The 17,824-nt window shown below is 42.1% G+C and overlaps 1 protein-coding gene across 5 annotated transcripts in view; it reads right to left on the reverse strand.

Moving 5' to 3' along the window:
- LOC106603638 (ubiquitin carboxyl-terminal hydrolase 28) overlaps positions 1–17,466 on the reverse strand; it is a 34,359-nt gene extending 16,893 nt beyond the window's left edge. Inside the window, exons 1-11 of one of the 5 annotated variants that reach the window (XM_014197533.3) lie at positions 17,231–17,466; positions 12,352–12,426; positions 9,895–10,018; positions 9,711–9,792; positions 9,199–9,361; positions 7,602–7,688; positions 7,060–7,197; positions 6,829–6,899; positions 2,992–3,065; positions 2,563–2,711; positions 2,305–2,432 (exon numbers count right to left, since the gene is read on the reverse strand). In XM_014197533.3, coding sequence (XP_014053008.1) covers positions 2,305–2,432; positions 2,563–2,711; positions 2,992–3,065; positions 6,829–6,899; positions 7,060–7,197; positions 7,602–7,688; positions 9,199–9,361; positions 9,711–9,792; positions 9,895–10,018; positions 12,352–12,426; positions 17,231–17,278 — 1,139 coding nt within the window. In that variant the 5' untranslated portion in view covers positions 17,279–17,466. Of the gene's footprint in view, positions 1–2,304; positions 2,433–2,562; positions 2,712–2,991; positions 3,069–6,828; positions 6,900–7,038; positions 7,198–7,601; positions 7,689–9,198; positions 9,362–9,710; positions 9,793–9,894; positions 10,019–12,351; positions 12,427–17,230 lie in introns of all 5 variants that reach the window. The other 4 variants (XM_014197530.3, XM_014197532.3, XM_014197528.3 and 1 more) reach the window with 4 other exon arrangements.
- Between the last annotated feature and the right edge of the window lie 358 nt (positions 17,467–17,824).

Genomic DNA, 17,824 nt, shown 5'->3' on the forward strand with positions numbered 1-17,824 from the left:
TGCCTTTAAACAGCTTGGGAAATTCCAGAAAATTATGTCATGGCTTTAGAAGCTTCTGATAGGCTAATTGACATCATTTGAGTCAATTGGAGGTGTACCTGTGGATGTATTTCAAGGAATACCTTCAAACCCACTGCCTCTTTGCTTGACATCATGGGAAAATCAAAAGAAATCAGCCAAGACCTCAGAAAAACAATTGTAGACCTCCACAAGTCTGGTTCATCCTTGGGAGCAATTTCCAAATGCCTGAAGGTACCACGTTCATCTGTACAAACAATAGTACGCAAGTATAAACACCATGGGACCACGCAGCCGCCATACCGCTCAGGAAGGAGACGCGTTCTGTCTCCTAGAGATGAACGTACTTTGGTGCAAAAAGTGCAAATCAATCCCAAAACAACAGCAAAGGACCTTGTGAAGATGTTGGAGGAAACAGGTATAAACGTATCTATATCCACAGTAAAACGAGTCCTATATCGACATAACCTGAAAGGCCGCTCAACAAGGAAGAAGCCACTGCTCCAAAACCGCCATAAAAAAGCCAGACTACGGTTCGCAACTGCACATGGGGACAAAGATCATACTTTTTTAAAAATGTCCTTTGGTCTGATGAAACAAAATTAGCAGAACTGTTTGGCCATAATGATCATCGTTATGTTTGGAGGAAAAAGAGGGACGCTTGCAAGCCGAAGAACACCATCCCAACCGTGAAACACGGGGGTGGCAGCATCATGTTGTGGGGGTGCTTTGCTGTAGGAGGGACTGGTGCACTTCACAAAATAGATGGCATCATGAGGTAGGAAAATTATGTGGATATATTGAAGCAACATCTCAAGACATCTGTCAGGAAGTTAAAGCTTGGACACAAATGGGTCTTCCAAATGGACAATGACCCCAAGCATACTTTCAAAGTTGCGGCAACATGGCTTAAGGACAACAAAGTCAAGGTATTGGAGTGGCCATCACAAAGCCCTGACCTCAATCCTATAGAAAATTTGTGGGCAGAACTGAAAAAGCGTTTGCGAGCAAGGAGGCCTACAAACCTGACTCAGTTACACCAGCGCTGTCAGGAGGAATGGGACAAAATTAACCCAACTTATTGTGGGAAGCTTGTGGAAGGCTACCTGAAACGTTTGACCCAAGTTTAAATTGTTTAAGGCAATGCTACCAAATACTAATTGAGTGTATGTAAACTTCTGACCCATTGGGAAATATGAAATAAATCATTCTCTCTACTTTTATTCTGACATTTCACATTCTTAAAATAAAGTGGTGATCCTAACTGACCTAAGACAGGGAATGTTTTACTAGGATTAAATGTCAGGAATTGTGAAAAACTGAGTTTAAATGTATTTTGCGAAGTTGTATGTAACCTTCCGACTTCATTGATTATAAACTGGGTGATTCAAGCCCTGATTACCGACTGGCTGACAGCCATGGTATATCAGACCCTTATACCACGGATATAACAAAACATTTATTTTTACTGCTCTAATTACCATGGTCACCAGTTTATAATAGCAATAAGGTACCTCGGGGGGTTTTGGTACAGTATATTGCCAATATACCACGGCTAAGGTCTGTATCCAGGCATTCCACATTGTGTCATGCATAAGAACATCCCTTAGCCATGGTATTTTGGCCATATACCACATCCCCTCGGGCCTTATTGCTTAAATATAAACCATCACACTACCTCCACAGCGACATTTGAGACTGATCAACAACTACAAGAAGCGTTTGGTTGGAGTCATTGCAGCTAAAGGTGGCACAAGCAGTTATTGAGAGTAAGGGGGCAATTACTTGTTCACACAGGAGCACTGGGTGTTGCATAACTTTGTTAATGTAATAAATGAAATAAGTATGTAATTGTTGTGTTATTTGTTCACTCAGGTTCCCTTTATCTAAAATTAGGTTTTGGTTGAAGATCTGATAACATTCAGTATAAAAAAAAAAATGAAAAAGTTGAGAACATTTCAAAGGGGAAAATACTTTTTCACAGCGACAGACAGACAGACAGACAGACAGACAGACAGACAGACAGACAGACAGACAGACAGACAGACAGACAGACAGACAGACAGACAGACAGACAGACAGACAGACAGACAGACAGACAGACAGACAGACAGACAGACAGACAGACAGACAGACAGACAGACAGACAGACAGACAGACAGACAGACAGACAGACAGACAGACAGACACATATATATATATATATATATATATATACATATACATATATATATATACACACATAAATAGTTTTAGTTTTTTCTCAAATAAAATCAAACAGCTCACCTGTCCATATATATGATTTGTGGGAATTCCAGTTTCTTGTGAATCTTTTCTGGGCGTCCTAAAGACTGGTTGAACTCAAACCTGGACAGTTCAAAGGTCAACACTGGTGGTAACTTTGAGAACCACCTCTGGAACACAACAGAATTCACATTAACATTTCAATTTCTATCTATACTACATTTACATTCATATGTATTTGGCTTAACATTCACAACAACTTTCAGAGTAAACATAAAGCTAGGGGTTTGGTATGCTCACCTCGCTGCCAGACGAAATGGTTTGATCCAAATGTAGGGCTTCAATCTCCCCCTCTATCATGGCGCCTTCAAGACATTCATCCAAGTTGTTGAAACCGTTCACTTGTAAGGGGTACTGGCCAAACTGCTCGATGTTGGATAAGGTCTTGCCTACACATTGTCAAACATCGATGTGAATTGACAGAAAAAATAAGGATTGCATCAGGGTCAGGAGTTTTTCTTCACCATGTGACCTCAGCAGGAAAAATTATTGTGCCTACTTAAAGGCTATATCAGATTACGACTAGTCATATAGGGTCATAGCCCTTGTATGATAGTGACTACGGTCATAGCATAAAAACAAGCTTTTCATGGTCATGTCAAGTGATCAGGAAATACTTGAGGCCCTACAGTATGTATAACCAAAATGAAATGTCCATTCTATACTTACCCGCATGAGTTCTCTGTGCCACAAATGTCCCATAGAACAGCTGAACCATTGGGTTTTCTTTTTTATCTTCCGGGCTGCTAAAGATAAGATCACTTTTATACCTCAAGCAATTCAATATCTGATTTCCTGTACTTCAAGACACAAATAATACTGGTACAGTAATAAGAATACTTATTACATGTTCAGTACTGGAATGTCAATAATGGAATGTCACATAGCTTAACAAATGACCATATCTTTGTTAGTTACAGGGGAGCAACTTTGGTTTTAGAAATTTTGGGGGGCATCACACACACACACACACACACACACACACACACACACACACACACACACACACACACACACAAAACCAGCCAAAAGTTTGTACACACCTACTCATTCAAGGTTTCTTCTACATTGTAAAATAACAGTGAAGCCATCAAAACTATGAAATAACACATGGAATCATGTAGTTGACCAAAAAGTGTTTAAAAAAATCTAAATATATTTGAGATTAGATTTTTCAAAGTACATTTTACATTTACATTTTAGTCATTTAGCAGACGCTCTTATCCAGAGCGACTTACAGTAGTGAATGCATACATTTCATACATTTATTTTTTTTTCTGTGCTGGCCCCCCGTGGGAATCGAACCCACAACCCTGGTGTTGCAAACACCATGCTCTACCAACTGAGCTACAGGGAAGGCCCAAAGTAGCCACCCTTTGCCTTGATGACGGCTTTGTACACTCTTGGCATTCTCTCAACCAGCTTCACCTGGACTGCTTTTCCAACAGTGTTAAAGTAGTTCCCACATATGCTGAGCACTTGTTGGCTGCTTTCCTTCACTCTGAGATCCAACTCATCCCAAACCATCTCAATTGGGTTGAGTTTGGGTGATTGTGGAGGCCCGGTCATCTGATGCAGCACGCCATCAGCCTGGAGGTATGTTTTGGGTCATTATACTGTTGAAAAACAAATGATAGTTCCACTAAGTGCAAACCAGATAGGATGGCGTATCGCTGCAGAATGTTGTGGTAGCAATGCTGGTTAAGTATGCCTTGAATTCTAAATAAAACACCTATAGTGTCACCAGCAAAGCACCCCCACACCATCACACCTCCTCCATGCTTCAAGGTGGGAACTACACATGTGGAGATCACCCGTTCACCTACTCTGCGTCTCACAAAGACACGGCGGTTGGAACCAAAAAAAAAAAATTCAAAAGGTTAAAATTAAAAATAAAATAAAAATAAAATCGGTCTAATGTCCATTGCTCATGTTTCTTGGCCCAAGCAAGTCTCTTCTTATTGGTGTCCTTTAGTAGTGGTTTATTTGCAGCAAGTCGACCATGAAGGCCTGATTCACACAGCTTCCTCTGAACAGTTGAAATGTTGAAATGTCTCTGTCCGTGAATAATTTTTTAGGTTGCAATTTGACTCTAATGAACTATTATCCTCTGTAGCAGAAGTAACTCTGGGTCTTCCTTTCCTGTGGCGGTCCTCATGAGAGCCAATTTCATCATAGCGCTTGATGGTTTTTGCGACTGCACTTGAAGAAACGTTCAAAGTTCTTGAAATGGTCCGGATTGACTGACCATGTCTTAAAGTAATGATGGACTGTCACTTCTCTTTGCTTATTTGAGCTGTTCTTGCCATAATATGGACTTGGTATTTTACCAAATAAGGCTATCTTCTGTATACCAACCCTACCTTGTCACAACACAACTGATTGGCTCAAACGCATTAAGAAGCAAAGCAATTCCACAAATTAACAAAACACACCTGTTCATTGAAATGCATGTGTTATTTCATTTCTACAATGTAGAAAATAGTAAAAATAAAGAAAAACCCATGAATGAGTAGGTGTGTCCAAACTTTTGACTGGTACCGTATGTGTGTAATAAATAAATAAATAAATAAATAAATAAATAAATAAACATACATACATACATATATACATACATACACATATATATACATATACACATATACACACACACATACATACATACATACATACATACATACATACACACACACACACACAGTACCAGTCAAAAAAATAAAGTCAAAAAATAAAACTCAGCAAAAAAAGAAACGTCCTTGCACTGTCAACTGCGTTTATTTTCGTCAAACTTAACATGTGTAAATATTTGTATGAACATAACAAGATTCAACAACTGAGACATAAACTAAACAAGTTCCACAGGCATGTGACTGACAGAAATGGAATAATGTGTCCCTGAACAAAGGGGGGGGGGGTCAAAATTAACAGTCAGTATCTGGTGTGGCCACCAGCTGCATTAAGTACTGCAGTGCATCTCCTCCTCATGGACTGGACCATATTTACCAGTTCTTGCTGTGTGATGTTACCCCACTCTTCCACCAAGGCACCTGCAAGTTCCTGGACATTTCTGGAGGGAAGGTCCCTAGCCCTCACCCTCCGATCCAACAGGTCCCAGACGTGCTCAATAGGATTGAGATCCGGGCTCTTCGCTGGCCATGGCAGAACACTGACATTCCTGTCTTGCCGGAAATCACGCACAGAACGAGCAGTATGGCTGGTGGCATTGTCATGCTGGAGGGTCATGTCAGGATGAGCCTGCAGGAAGGGTACCAAATGAGGGAGGAGGATGTCTTCCCTGTAACGCACAGCGTTGAGATTGCCTGCAATGACAACAAGCTCAGTCCGATGATGCTGTGATACACCGCCCCAGACCATGATGGACCCTCTACCTCCAAATTGATCCCGCTCCAGAGTACAGGCCTCGGTGTAACGCTCATTCCTTCAACAATAACTGCGAATCCGACCATCACCCCTGGTGAGACAAAACCACAACTCGTCAGTGCAGAGCACTTTGCCAGTCTTGTCTGGTCCAGCAACGGTGGGTTTGTGCCCATAGGTGACGTTGTTGCCGGTGATGTCTGGTGAGGACCTGCCTTTCAACAGGCCTTCAAGCCCTCAGTCCAGCCTCTCTGAGCCTATTGCGGATAGTCTGAGCACTGATGGAGGGATTGTGCGTTCCTGGTGTAACTCGGGCAGTTGTTGTTGCCATCCTGTACCTGTTCCGCAGGTGTGATGTTCGGATATACCGATCCTGTGCAGGTGTTGTTACACATGGTCTGCCACTGCAAGGACGATCAGCTGCCCGTCCTGTCTGCCTGTAGCCCTGTCTTAGGCGTCTCACAGTACGGACATTGCAATTTATTGCCCTGGCCACATCTGCAGTCCTCATGCCTCCTTGCAGCATGCCTAAGGCACGTTCACACAGATGAGCAGGGACCCTGAGCATCTTTCTTTTTGTGTCTTTCAGAGTCAATATAAAGGCCTCTTTAGTGTCCTACGTTTTCATAACTGTGACCATAATTGCCTACCGTCTGTAAGCTGTTAGTGTCTTAACAACCGTTCCACAGGTGCATGTTCATTAATTGTTTATGGTTCATTGAACAAGCATGGGAAACAGTGTTTAAACCCTTTACAATGAAGATCTGTGAAGTTATTTGGATTTTTACAAATGATCTTTGAAAGACAGGGTCCTGAAAAAGGGATGTTCCTTTTTTTTGCTGATATATATATATATATATATATATATATATATATTTTAAATCCAGTCTGATAAACACTCCAAACAGCCTACCCGACCGCTCGGAGGCGTACACATGTTCCTAAAGCACACAGGTGCCTCGTTTTGTATCACATTTCAATTATAAAACTGGGGGGGACAAAAATGTAATTTCAGAATGTGGTGGTGACGTCCCCCCCGTCCCCAGTGAAATTTGCGCCCCTGGTTAGCTATGACAATAAATGTGTTTTCGTACAGAACTGACTGTTGGGATAAAATCCTTGACTTACTTTCCATTAGCAGCCAGCTGAAAGGCATCTTCAAGCCAGTCAAGGAGTTTGTGGGTGAACTCACTCACATCCTAGAATGAACACATCTGAAATGAACATCTTTGTATACAAAGCAGTTGATGTAAAGGGGTGGCCATGACCCTGGTGTGTGTGTGTGTGTGTGTGTGTGTGCGTGCGCATGCATTGACACAAGTGAGTATGCGCGTATACCTGTTGGACCTCAGTGTGTACCTGTTGGGCCTCACTGGATCGGAAAGCATCTCTCAAAAGCTCTACGGCAGCAGACGGGTCCACAAACCTGCGAGTGGAGCCCACCATGAGAGCAAAGAGACAGCGCAGCTCCTGCATGAAGGCTATGTTCCTCTTGTCCTGAGAACACAAGCATATGTTAGGCTTCTCTCACTTCACAGAGCTGCACTGGAAAACCTGGGTAAGACTTTACTGTTTTCAACAATACATCTTCATATGCAGAGTGCATATAACTTTGTACTTACACTTAATAATAACATTCATGAGCCTTTCTTATAAACGTATATACATTTTTATAACATTTGATTATAACATGTAGCCTACACTGTTAATAAATGGTTTATCAATGCTTCTTCTTGGAAGTTACTGTTAAGTGTTAACCACTATCTTTATACACAATGTATAACCCTGTAGTCTAGTTTCCCCTCTAACACCAGCCAGACATCCCCTGACTCTTCAGCCTCTGGGACCCAAAGGTCCAGTCTCTGTTCCTCAGGGCTCCTGGCTCTCCATTGGACACTTACCGAGTGGCTCTTACATTTCTCCAGGATTCGCTCAGACAGGCAGTAGTTAAGTACCAATCTGCGGAACACGGGCAGGTGGAACAGGGACTGAAATAAGAGACAAAGATGAGAGAGTGACGGAAATGTATTAGTGTGTAAAAATGTCATTGTCGAGGATACTTATGGAGGTTTTAACACACGAGAGTCACAGTTAAGCAAACAAAAGAAAATGCCATTGAGAACTGTATTGTATGAGACAGGGTGATGGTAATTTTCCTCTCATAAGACGAATAAATTAGATAATCTTCTCTTTATATTAGTGACAAGACACTTCATCAATGCTGGTGAGCCACAGTGTGTTTTATTGCTAACTCTAACATATACAACACAAAATAATGGAGCCTTTTGTGCAGTTTTGAAGAGACAACAATATAGCCACGTTTTTGATCGCATTAGGCCTATGTGTCTTCTCAACTTTCTCGTTTCCCAGAAACTTAATTACAGCTTATCACAATCTTACTGTAAAGCGTAACACACCAGATACCACAGAAATATGAGTACACAGCCACATGCAGTCATACAGTGAGTCTCAATCACAATCTATGGATAAATTGTGATGGAAAGAGTCAAATAAAAGGATGGATTTAAAATGGAACAACTTCAAACGACTTCTCAGCCACTCAAAATGTGTGCATGCATTGCTATTCCCTGATGATATTTCCTTTGGGTTTTTAGTGCTTTAAATCGATGTGGCGCATATCTTAACGAAATTAAGACAAATGAGCGTTCCCATTTGGCCTAATCTACCGATATAAACTCATTTCAGTCCATGCTGCAGAGTTCATCGCTTGCTCTATCATCACAACACTGCACTATTTAATTACCCTTGCAGTCTATCAATATCAATGAAGGCTTGAATTTCAGCAGAGCCACCTGATAGGCCCAGCTAAATTTAGTCTGGAATGGACTCTTAATAGAATTAAAGCACCAAGAAGCTTTTGCGTTTGGAAAGTAAAAACCCTTACCCCACCACTGCCCCTCATCCTCCTGGTATTACCGACAACTCAATTAACACAATATGGCTTAATTGTGTGGTAACAGGTTGAAAATAAAATGTTCTTCCTCTGTTTGCCAGAAGTCGACATCGTTCAGCAAATTGGACGGAAAAACAAACGTGTTTGGAGCCTTCTCTCCTAGTGGTAATATTTTGAACCGATTCACACCAGAAGTCTTGAAAGGTTTTGGAAAACTGAGAGAGGTTCTAAACATGGTCATCACATATACACCAATTAGGAGGTGGTGCAGAAAGTCAAGGCCGTATTATAGAGACCAAAGGAGTCCAAGGGATTCTGCAGATTTTGCAAAATTCAAATACAACCTTTACTGTACGACATCAACCTTAGTAACAGCCAGGACCTGACTGGTGATACAACAGGTGGTCTTAAATGGCAAAGCATTAACAAGGTCCACAGTTCAAACCCCAAATGTTGTACTTATCTTTTTATCCTGTTCATTTCACTGGCACAATTCTCTTTTTCTGTGCATATTTTTTTTATATTTTAAAGATCAAGCTCCAGAGCAGACTCTGTTAATAACTGTGCATTAGTGTGTATCTCACCTGTATGACGGCACTGAACCAGCAGGTGTTGCCCACATTGCGGATGCCCACTGGCCACTCCTCCTTGCGGATCCAGTCTGCAGGGCTGCAGCTCTCTCCTTGGGCCTCGCAGCGCTTCCTCTTCACCCGTGCAGCGCTGTCCTCCACACTGGCCTCCAGTGCCCTGGAACACACCAAAACATGCCACTCATCAACTGTAGACAATGGTCTGATTGAGAGTTTAACCTGGGTTATGTTCAATAGGCAGCAAATAGAAGAAAACTGACAAAAATGGGGAGGGAATCCAATAAGAAATGCACATTTTTGTTTTCTGTTTCAAAACATTTTCTGTTGCGTGCTCTTATGAACCTGGTTTTCCTTTTTCGTTGATGTTATCTATTGCTCATACTGTACTTCTGTGTTCACTTCAGATATTATAACCTTTTAATTGAGAGATGACTCTCAATTGGTTACTTCGTTCAGCAAGGAAACAGCAAGCAAAGGGGAAATGATGAGGTACTGGACGACTATACCTGTTGAGCTCTCTCTCCTCTGCCTGGGATTCTTGCAAGCTGAGCTCAATGGCTGTCTGAAGGTCATCTTTAGGAGGAGCACCTGAGGACAAACATTAGGAAACAAATGATCTTCTATGTTCATCACCAGACCCTCAGTATTTTGCTCCTTTCCTTAGACTTTCCTTCCCAACTTCCGGCCTACCTTTCTGGGCCCCCCAGGCCTCCCTGTTGACTTCTGTGTCTGGTGTGTCCTCAGTCCCCTGGCCCTCCTCTGGCGGCTGTGTGGTCAGCAGCCCAACAGCATGGCTAATGTCCCCCTGACTGGCCTGGTATCAGAGAGATAAGAGTAGGCATTACAATGTGTCCTTTCCAAGAACTCCCTGGCCTGGTGCCAGTCTGGTTCTGATTTTGATGATAATTCTGACGAAGGACAGAGCAGCTAAAGCAGAGATAAACTGGCACCGAAGCAAGCGGCTACCCCTAACCTTAAGTTTGACCTCTACGTGATAGAGTCCATCTAAAGGATTTGTTCCGGGGACTAAGCCCATGAAAGAGCCGCATGAAAACAATGTCTGTGACAATATCATTTATTTTGCCTTTTTAAGTACGTAAGTCGCTGAGAACTCTTTTGCAACAACAACAACCTGAAATCTTCATCGCTCAAATGTACAATATGCAGGTTTTCCCTCCATCTAGTTCATGCTCATTGACTAATGGTGTTGGCATGACATCATCTCACTGTTGCCTTCTTAGACACTACAGTAAGGGAAAAAAGTATTTGATCCCCTGCTGATTTTGTACGTTTGCCCACTGACAAAGAAATGATCAGTCTATAATTGTAATGGTAGGTTTATTTGAACAGTGAGAGACAGAATAACAACAACAAAAATCCAGAAAAACGCATGTCAAAAATGTTACAAATTGATTTGCATTTTAATGAGGGAAATAAGTATTTGACCCCCTCTCAATCAGAAAGATTTCTGGCTCCCAGGTGTCTTTTATACAGGTAACGAGTTGAGATTAGGAGCACACTCTTAAAGGGAGTGCTCCTAATCTCAGTTTGTTACCTGTATAAAAGACACCTATCCACAGAAGCAATCAATCAATCAGATTCCAAACTCTCCAACTTGGCCAAGACCAAAGAGCTCTCCAAGGATGTCAGGGACAAGATTGTAGACCTACACAAGGCTGGAATGGGCTACAAGACCATCGCCAAGCAGCTTGGTGAGAAGGTGACAACAGTTGGTGCGATTATTCGCAAATGGAAGAAACACAAAATAACTTTCAATATCCCTCGGCCTGGGGCTCCATGCAAGATCTCACCTCGTGGAGTTGCAATGATCATGAGAACGGTGAGGAATCAGCCCAGAACTACACGTGAGGATCTTGTCAATGATCTCAAGGCAGCTGGGACCATAGTCACCAAGAAAACAATTGGTAACACACTACGCCGTGAAGGACTGAAATCCTGCAGCGCCCGCAAGGTCCCCCTGCTCAAGAAAGCACATATACATGCCCGTCTGAAGTTTGCCAATGAACATCTGAATGATTCAGAGGACAACTGGGTGAAAGTGTTGTGGTCAGATGAGACCAAAATGGAGCTCTTTGGCATCAACTCAACTCGCCGTGTTTGGAGGAGGAATGCTGCCTATGACCCCAAGAACACCATCCCCACCCTCAAACATGAAGGTGGAAACATGCTTTGTGGGTGTTTTTCTGCTAAGGGGACAGGACAACTTCACCGCATCAAAGGGACGATGGACGGGGCCATGTACCGTCAAATCTTGGGTGAGAACCTCCTTCCCTCAGCCAGGGCATTGAAAATGGGTCGTGGATGGGTATTCCAGCATGACAATGACCCAAAACACACGGCCAAGGCAACAAAGGAGTGGCTCAAGAAGAAGCACATTAAGGTCCTGGAGTGGCCTAGCCAGTCTCCAGACCTTAATCCCATAGAAAATCTGTGGAGGGAGCTGAAGGTTCGAGTTGCCAAACGTCAGCCTCGAAACCTTAATGACTCTGAGAAAATCTGCAAAGAGGAGTGGGACAAAATCCCTTCTGACCTCTGTGATTGCCAACAAGGGTTTTGCCACCAAGTACTAAGTAATGTTTTGCAGAGGGGTCAAATACTTATTTCCCTCATTAAAATGCAAATCATTTTATAACATTTTTTACATGTGTTTTTTACTGGATTTTTGTTGTTGTTATTCTGTCTCTCGCTGTTCAAATAAACCTACCATTAAAATTATAGACTGATCATTTCTTTGTCTGTGGCCAAACATACAAAATCAGCAGGGGATCAAATACTTTTTCCCCCTCACTGTACATCATTGGTCTCTGACATGGCCTACAGCTAATGTCATGTCACAACCCAATTAATCAAATATCAAATCAAGTAGACATGTAGTAATAAAAACATTTGTTCCCTAAGTGTCTTCAGGACCTACCTTGAAGTCCTCTCATAGTGTCATTGAGACAGTCCAATCATTTAGCTGAGAAATGGTTTGGGTATATGGTAGGCCTGGACCACCAAGAAGAAATCAAACTTTGAGAGGGCTTAGGTTACTGTCTATCTATCTACAATATGACAACGATATACTGATTAAGCAGGCAGAACTGAAGCCCATCTGCCTGTCTGTCCACAGTGTTTGGTACTCACATTCAGGGCCCTGAGGAGGATCTGTGGGTCTTGGATGCCAGTGATCTCCCTCAGCTGGTTGATCAGCATCAGGCTCTGAGGAGCGACAAATGTCAATGAAGAACAAAAGGCTTTCCATTAACCTGTTGCTTGGGTGAAAATAGTCTCTACAACGAAGGTATGCAATTATTCATATGACCTTCCTGGCAAGATTGGTAAGAGTACACATTCTAGAGGTTATTTTTCCAGTCCTTTAGTTTAAACTGATTAACGTGACAGAGTATTGCTGAGTAATTATTACTTAGATGAGCTTTGGAGCCCGTTTATTACAATTAGATTTTTTTCTCTCCAGGGCTAGGTTGAGCAGGCTGGTCTCATAGACTAGACGTAAAATAGTAAATCCGAGACACTCAAATAAGTATGATATGTTACGTTTGGTATGGTTACATAAGACAGAAGGTTACTTAAGGCACAAGCAAAAATCAGGGTGGTTGATCGGGTGTATAACGCAAACGTCTAGCAACCCAAAGGTTGAGTGTTCAAATCTCATCATGGACAACTTTAGCATTTTAGCTAATTATCTACTTTGCAACTACTTAGCATGTTCGCTAACCCTTCCCCTAACTTTAACCCTTTAACCTATGTGGAAGGACCACCAGAGGGCAGGCTGGTCCCACGGATAGTAGGCCAGCGCAACATGTGAGTCAAGGTGATCAGAGGCAATTAAGCACAGCTGACGGCACTAATGACTTATTCTCTTTCCCCTACAAGAGAGAGGAGGGAACCGGCAGTAGGGGAGACTGGAGGAAGAAAATAGTGTTTGCTTCTACAAAGGGGAGGACGTACAGTTGAAGTCTGAAGTTTACATACACCTTAGCCAAATACATTTAAACTCAGTTTTTCACAATTCCTGACATTTAATCGTAGTAATAATCCCTGTCTTAGGATCACCACTTTATTTTAAGAATGTGAAATGTCAGAATAATAGTAGAGAGAATGATTTATTTCAGCTTTTATTTCTTTCATCACATTCCCAGTGGGTCAGAAGTTTACATACACTCAATTTGTATTTGGTAGCATTGCCTTAAAATTGTTTAACTTGGGTCAAACGTGTCAGGTAGCCTTCCACAAGCTTCCCACAATAAGTTGGGTGAATTTTGGCCCATTCCTCCTGACAGAGCTGGTGTAACTGAGTCAGGTTTGTAGGCCTCCTTGCTCGTACACACTTTTTCAGTTCTGCCCACAAATTTTCTATGGGATTGAGGTCAGGGCTTTGTGATGGCCATTCCAATACCTTGACTTTGTTGTCCTTAAGCCATTTTGCCACAACTTTGGAAGTATGCTTGTCCATTTGGAAGACCCATTTGCGACCAAGCTTTAACTTCCTGACTGACATCTTGAGATGTTGCTTCAATATATCCACATCATTTTCCTGCCTCATGATGCCATCTATTTTGTGAAGTGCACCAGTCCCTCCTGCAGCAAAGCACCCCCACATCATGATATTGCCACCCCCGTGCTTCACGGTTGGGATGGTGTTCTTCGGCTTGCAAGCTTCCCCCTTTTTCCTCCAAACATAACGATGGTCATTATGGCCAAACAGTTCTATTTTTGTTTCATCAGACCAGAGGACATTTCTCCAAAAAGTACGATATTTGTCCACATGTTCAGTTGCAAACCTTAGTCTGGCTTTTTTTATGGCGGTTTTGGAGCAGTGGCTTCTTCCTTGCTGAGCGGCCTTTCAGGTTATGTCGATATAAGACTCCCATTACTGTGGAAATAGATACTTTTGTACCTGTTTCCTCCAGCATCTTCACAAGGTCCTTTGTTGTTGTTCTGGGATTGATTTGCACTTTTTGCACCAAAGTACGTTCATCTCTAGGAGACAGAACGCGTCTCCTTCCTGAGCGGTATGACGGCTGCGTGGTCCCAAGGTGATTATACTTGCGTACTATTGTTTGTACAGATGAACGTGGTACCTTCAGGTGTTTGGAAATTTCTCCCAAGGATGAACCAGACTTGTGGAGGTCTACAATTCTTTTTTCTGAGGTCTTGGCTGATTTCTTTTGATTTTCCCATGATGTCAAGCAAAGAGGCACTGAGTTTGAAGGTAGGCCTTGAAATACATCCACCTCCAATTGACTCAAATTATGTCAATTAGCATATCAGAAGCTTCTAAAGCTATGAGATCATTTTCTGGAATTTTCCAAGCTGTTTAAAGGCATAGTCAACTTAGTGTATGTAAACTTCTGACCCACTGGAATTGTGATACAGTGAATCATAAGTGAAATAATCTGTCTGTAAACAATTGTTGGAAAAATGACTTGTGTCATGCACAAAAAAGATGTCCTAACCGACTTGCCAAAACTATAGTTTGTTAACAAGAAATTTGCGAAGTGGTTGAAAAACGAGTTTTAATGACTCCAACCTAAGTGTAAGTAAACTTCCGACTTCAACTGTACCTTTTGGAAGGGGGAAAAAGAGGACAAACTACCTCTTGGGAATGGCCGCCATGGATCCGGACCACTACCCTAAGGGAGCTCTCCACAGACAGATCATGAAGGCGGTGACACACCTGTAATTTATGTTATAGTTTGAAGATACTCGCCTTGTGTTCCTTGTTCTTGTAAAGAAGATGTGTTTTCATTGTGAGGTCATCTTTGATTGTGTTGGAGGGTTTGGGAATAAAGAAATACCTCAATAGAGAACTTTATTCAATTAAGAACCTGCTCCTGACTCGTTTACTCCACCTTTCCGCTTTAGAGCAACCTCAAACGACTTGGGCGCCTAGCTAACGTTAGCCACAATAAATTAAAATTCATAAAATATCATATGTTTTTCAAATTCATAACATATTGTACGAATTGCAATTTGTAACATATGATATGAAATGGATGATGGACATCCACAAATGAACACATACCATATGAAACTTTACATATCATACTAATTGCAGTGTCCCGGATTTACATTTACTATGTTATGTCTACCCCCGAGTCCAGGTTGGGTTGAGAAAACAACGAGAGCGAGACCATACCAAAATTATTTGTGCATATGTCACCTCCAGTCCACATTTCTAGGTCAATTTTGAACTGGAGTAGTGTCGCCAGAGTCTGTGAGGCCATATGAGTCTGAGGCAATATGTTCCACCACCACGTGGGTACTCTAACCCAATGTTTCCCGAACTGGTCCCAGTCCTGTATTTGATCTATTCTAACACACCTGATTAATTGTCTAGTTGAATCAGGTGCGCAATAAAATAATGTGGAATGGCTGAGGGTCACAAGGACTAGTTTGGGAAACACTGCCTTAACCAATTACAAACGTGCCACATTAATGGGATGGGACCAACTGAAACATTCCCCCAAAGCTATGCCCATGGTTACCTGTCTGCCAATTTGCGAGACCAGTTAAGTCTCACCTAAGTCTGCAGACTGGTAAATACCTTAAGTGCTCAAAACATTAAGAACATCTGCTCTTTCCATGATATAAGCTGACCAGGTGAAAGCTATGAACCCTTATTGATGTCACTTGTTAAATCCACTTCATTCAGTGTAGATGAAAGGGAGGAGACAGATTAAAGAAAGATTTTTAAGCTTTGAGACAATTGAGACATGGATTGTGTATGTGTGCCATTCAGAGGGTGAATCGGCAAGACAAAAGATTGAAGTCCCTGTGAACGGGCACGGTAGTACGTGCCAGGTGCACCAGTTTCTGTCAGGAACTGCAACGCTGCTGGGATTTTCACGCTCAACAGTTTCCCATTGGTATAAAGAATGGTCCACCCCCAAAAGAGATCCAGCCAACTTGACACGACTGTGGGAAGGATTGGAGTCAACATGGGCCAGCGTCCCTGTCCTTGCCCCAAACATGCAATTTTAGGAAGGTGTTCTTAATGTTCTACACACTCAGTGTATGCTCAACATCACTCATTCATAGTGTACATGAGTCATCATGTATACCTTATACAATGCAACTAAAAGTATTCCTAACCAGCCGTAGCTGAGGCTTTGAAGTGATACACCGGATCAATAGCGGCTAAACAGTTAAAAGAATATGGGCCAGCTAAGAGGAGTGAGGCTATATAAAGCACTCACCCCCATAACAGCAGGTGGACATGTCAGGGTAACAGTGTGAAGGCAGCCAGACACACAGACCTGGGACCATGCAGACTTATATGGAGAGCTGGGGTCTGTCTTAGCCTCTTGGTCAGCCTCTATTTTGGGCCATGGCATGGATAGCTAGCACCTCTGTTTATCATTCCACTCGCCATGCCACCAGGGTTTGAGTGACAAAGGCAGTGGGTGTTTCTCTGACACACACAAAAAGCCACCACAGAACCTGGACACACACAGATGAATGTAGATAGACATTAATTGTGGACAAAAATACAGTTATCGTCATGCTATAAAGAGACATGTTTAAGATCAACCATAAAAAAAAAATCAAAGCTGATGGGTTTGTGTCCAGTTAAGACATGGGTTTATATAACAAAAACCTGTGGGTATGCATGTTGTTGTAGTGGTTTTGACAGATGACCTTTCTCTGATTACTGTTGTTATTGCAGAGATTGATTGACAATAACACAACTATTTTGCCAACTGGTTGTCGTGATACGTTGAACGAGACAAAATGTCAAACATCTTTGCAGGACAGGATACGTAGTGACAACAGTTTAGAAACACAGAATTCCCCACACGAGGTAATTGAAGCACCTGTGTCATTGACTGTTTCACTAAGGAATAAGGTCTTGTCGTGATATATAATTTAGTGTCTGTCCACACAGAAAATGTAGGCTGTAACGTTATGTGTTCTGGTTACGTTAGTTGTTAACAATCTCATGCAAGGTTAGAGCTTTTGAAATGTCACTTGTCATTCCACTCTGTTACTTAGTGCTCACCGAATTCGTTGAGTTTTCCCCATGTTCACTCTGTTGTTCAACTCTCATGGCAGCAAAACCCGAATTTCTTGTTTATTTCCACAAATGCCTTCAGCCCTACTTCGGAGTCAAACCAACTCCATCTGTCAAACAGCCACACACAAGCAAAGCAGAGTGGTGTCCTTGCCTGTCCCAAAAACGGGCGCGTGCAAAGCGACGTGTGTGCGCGCGGTTACGTTTGATACAGTATATCAGTACAAGGATTAACTGTTATGAAGTAACAGTTAATCACCTATAGGCAAACTGCAGGGGCATCATTTCAACTAAATCTAGGATATGGCAGAGTGACCGGACGGTGGGGGGATTGAGTGAGGGTTTCCTCCCCAATTTTTTTTTGAAAGCTGAAGCTCATTTATTGCATTTTTACACAATTTTAAAACTAAAAAATGCTATTTGGAGAATAGCAAAAACAAGAAAAAAAATTACTCCAGACATTATCATCGTGGCTGCTGTAGCTTCATTTACATCAGTCAACATGGGACATAACATCCTACCAACAGGTCATACAGCAATTAATTAGCTGCTACACACTAGCTCAGCATCATGATTAAAAAC

Source organism: Salmo salar, chromosome 04 (genome assembly GCF_965601325.2).
Source record: "Salmo salar chromosome 04, fSalSal1, whole genome shotgun sequence".
Lineage (NCBI taxonomy): Eukaryota > Metazoa > Chordata > Actinopteri > Salmoniformes > Salmonidae > Salmo > Salmo salar.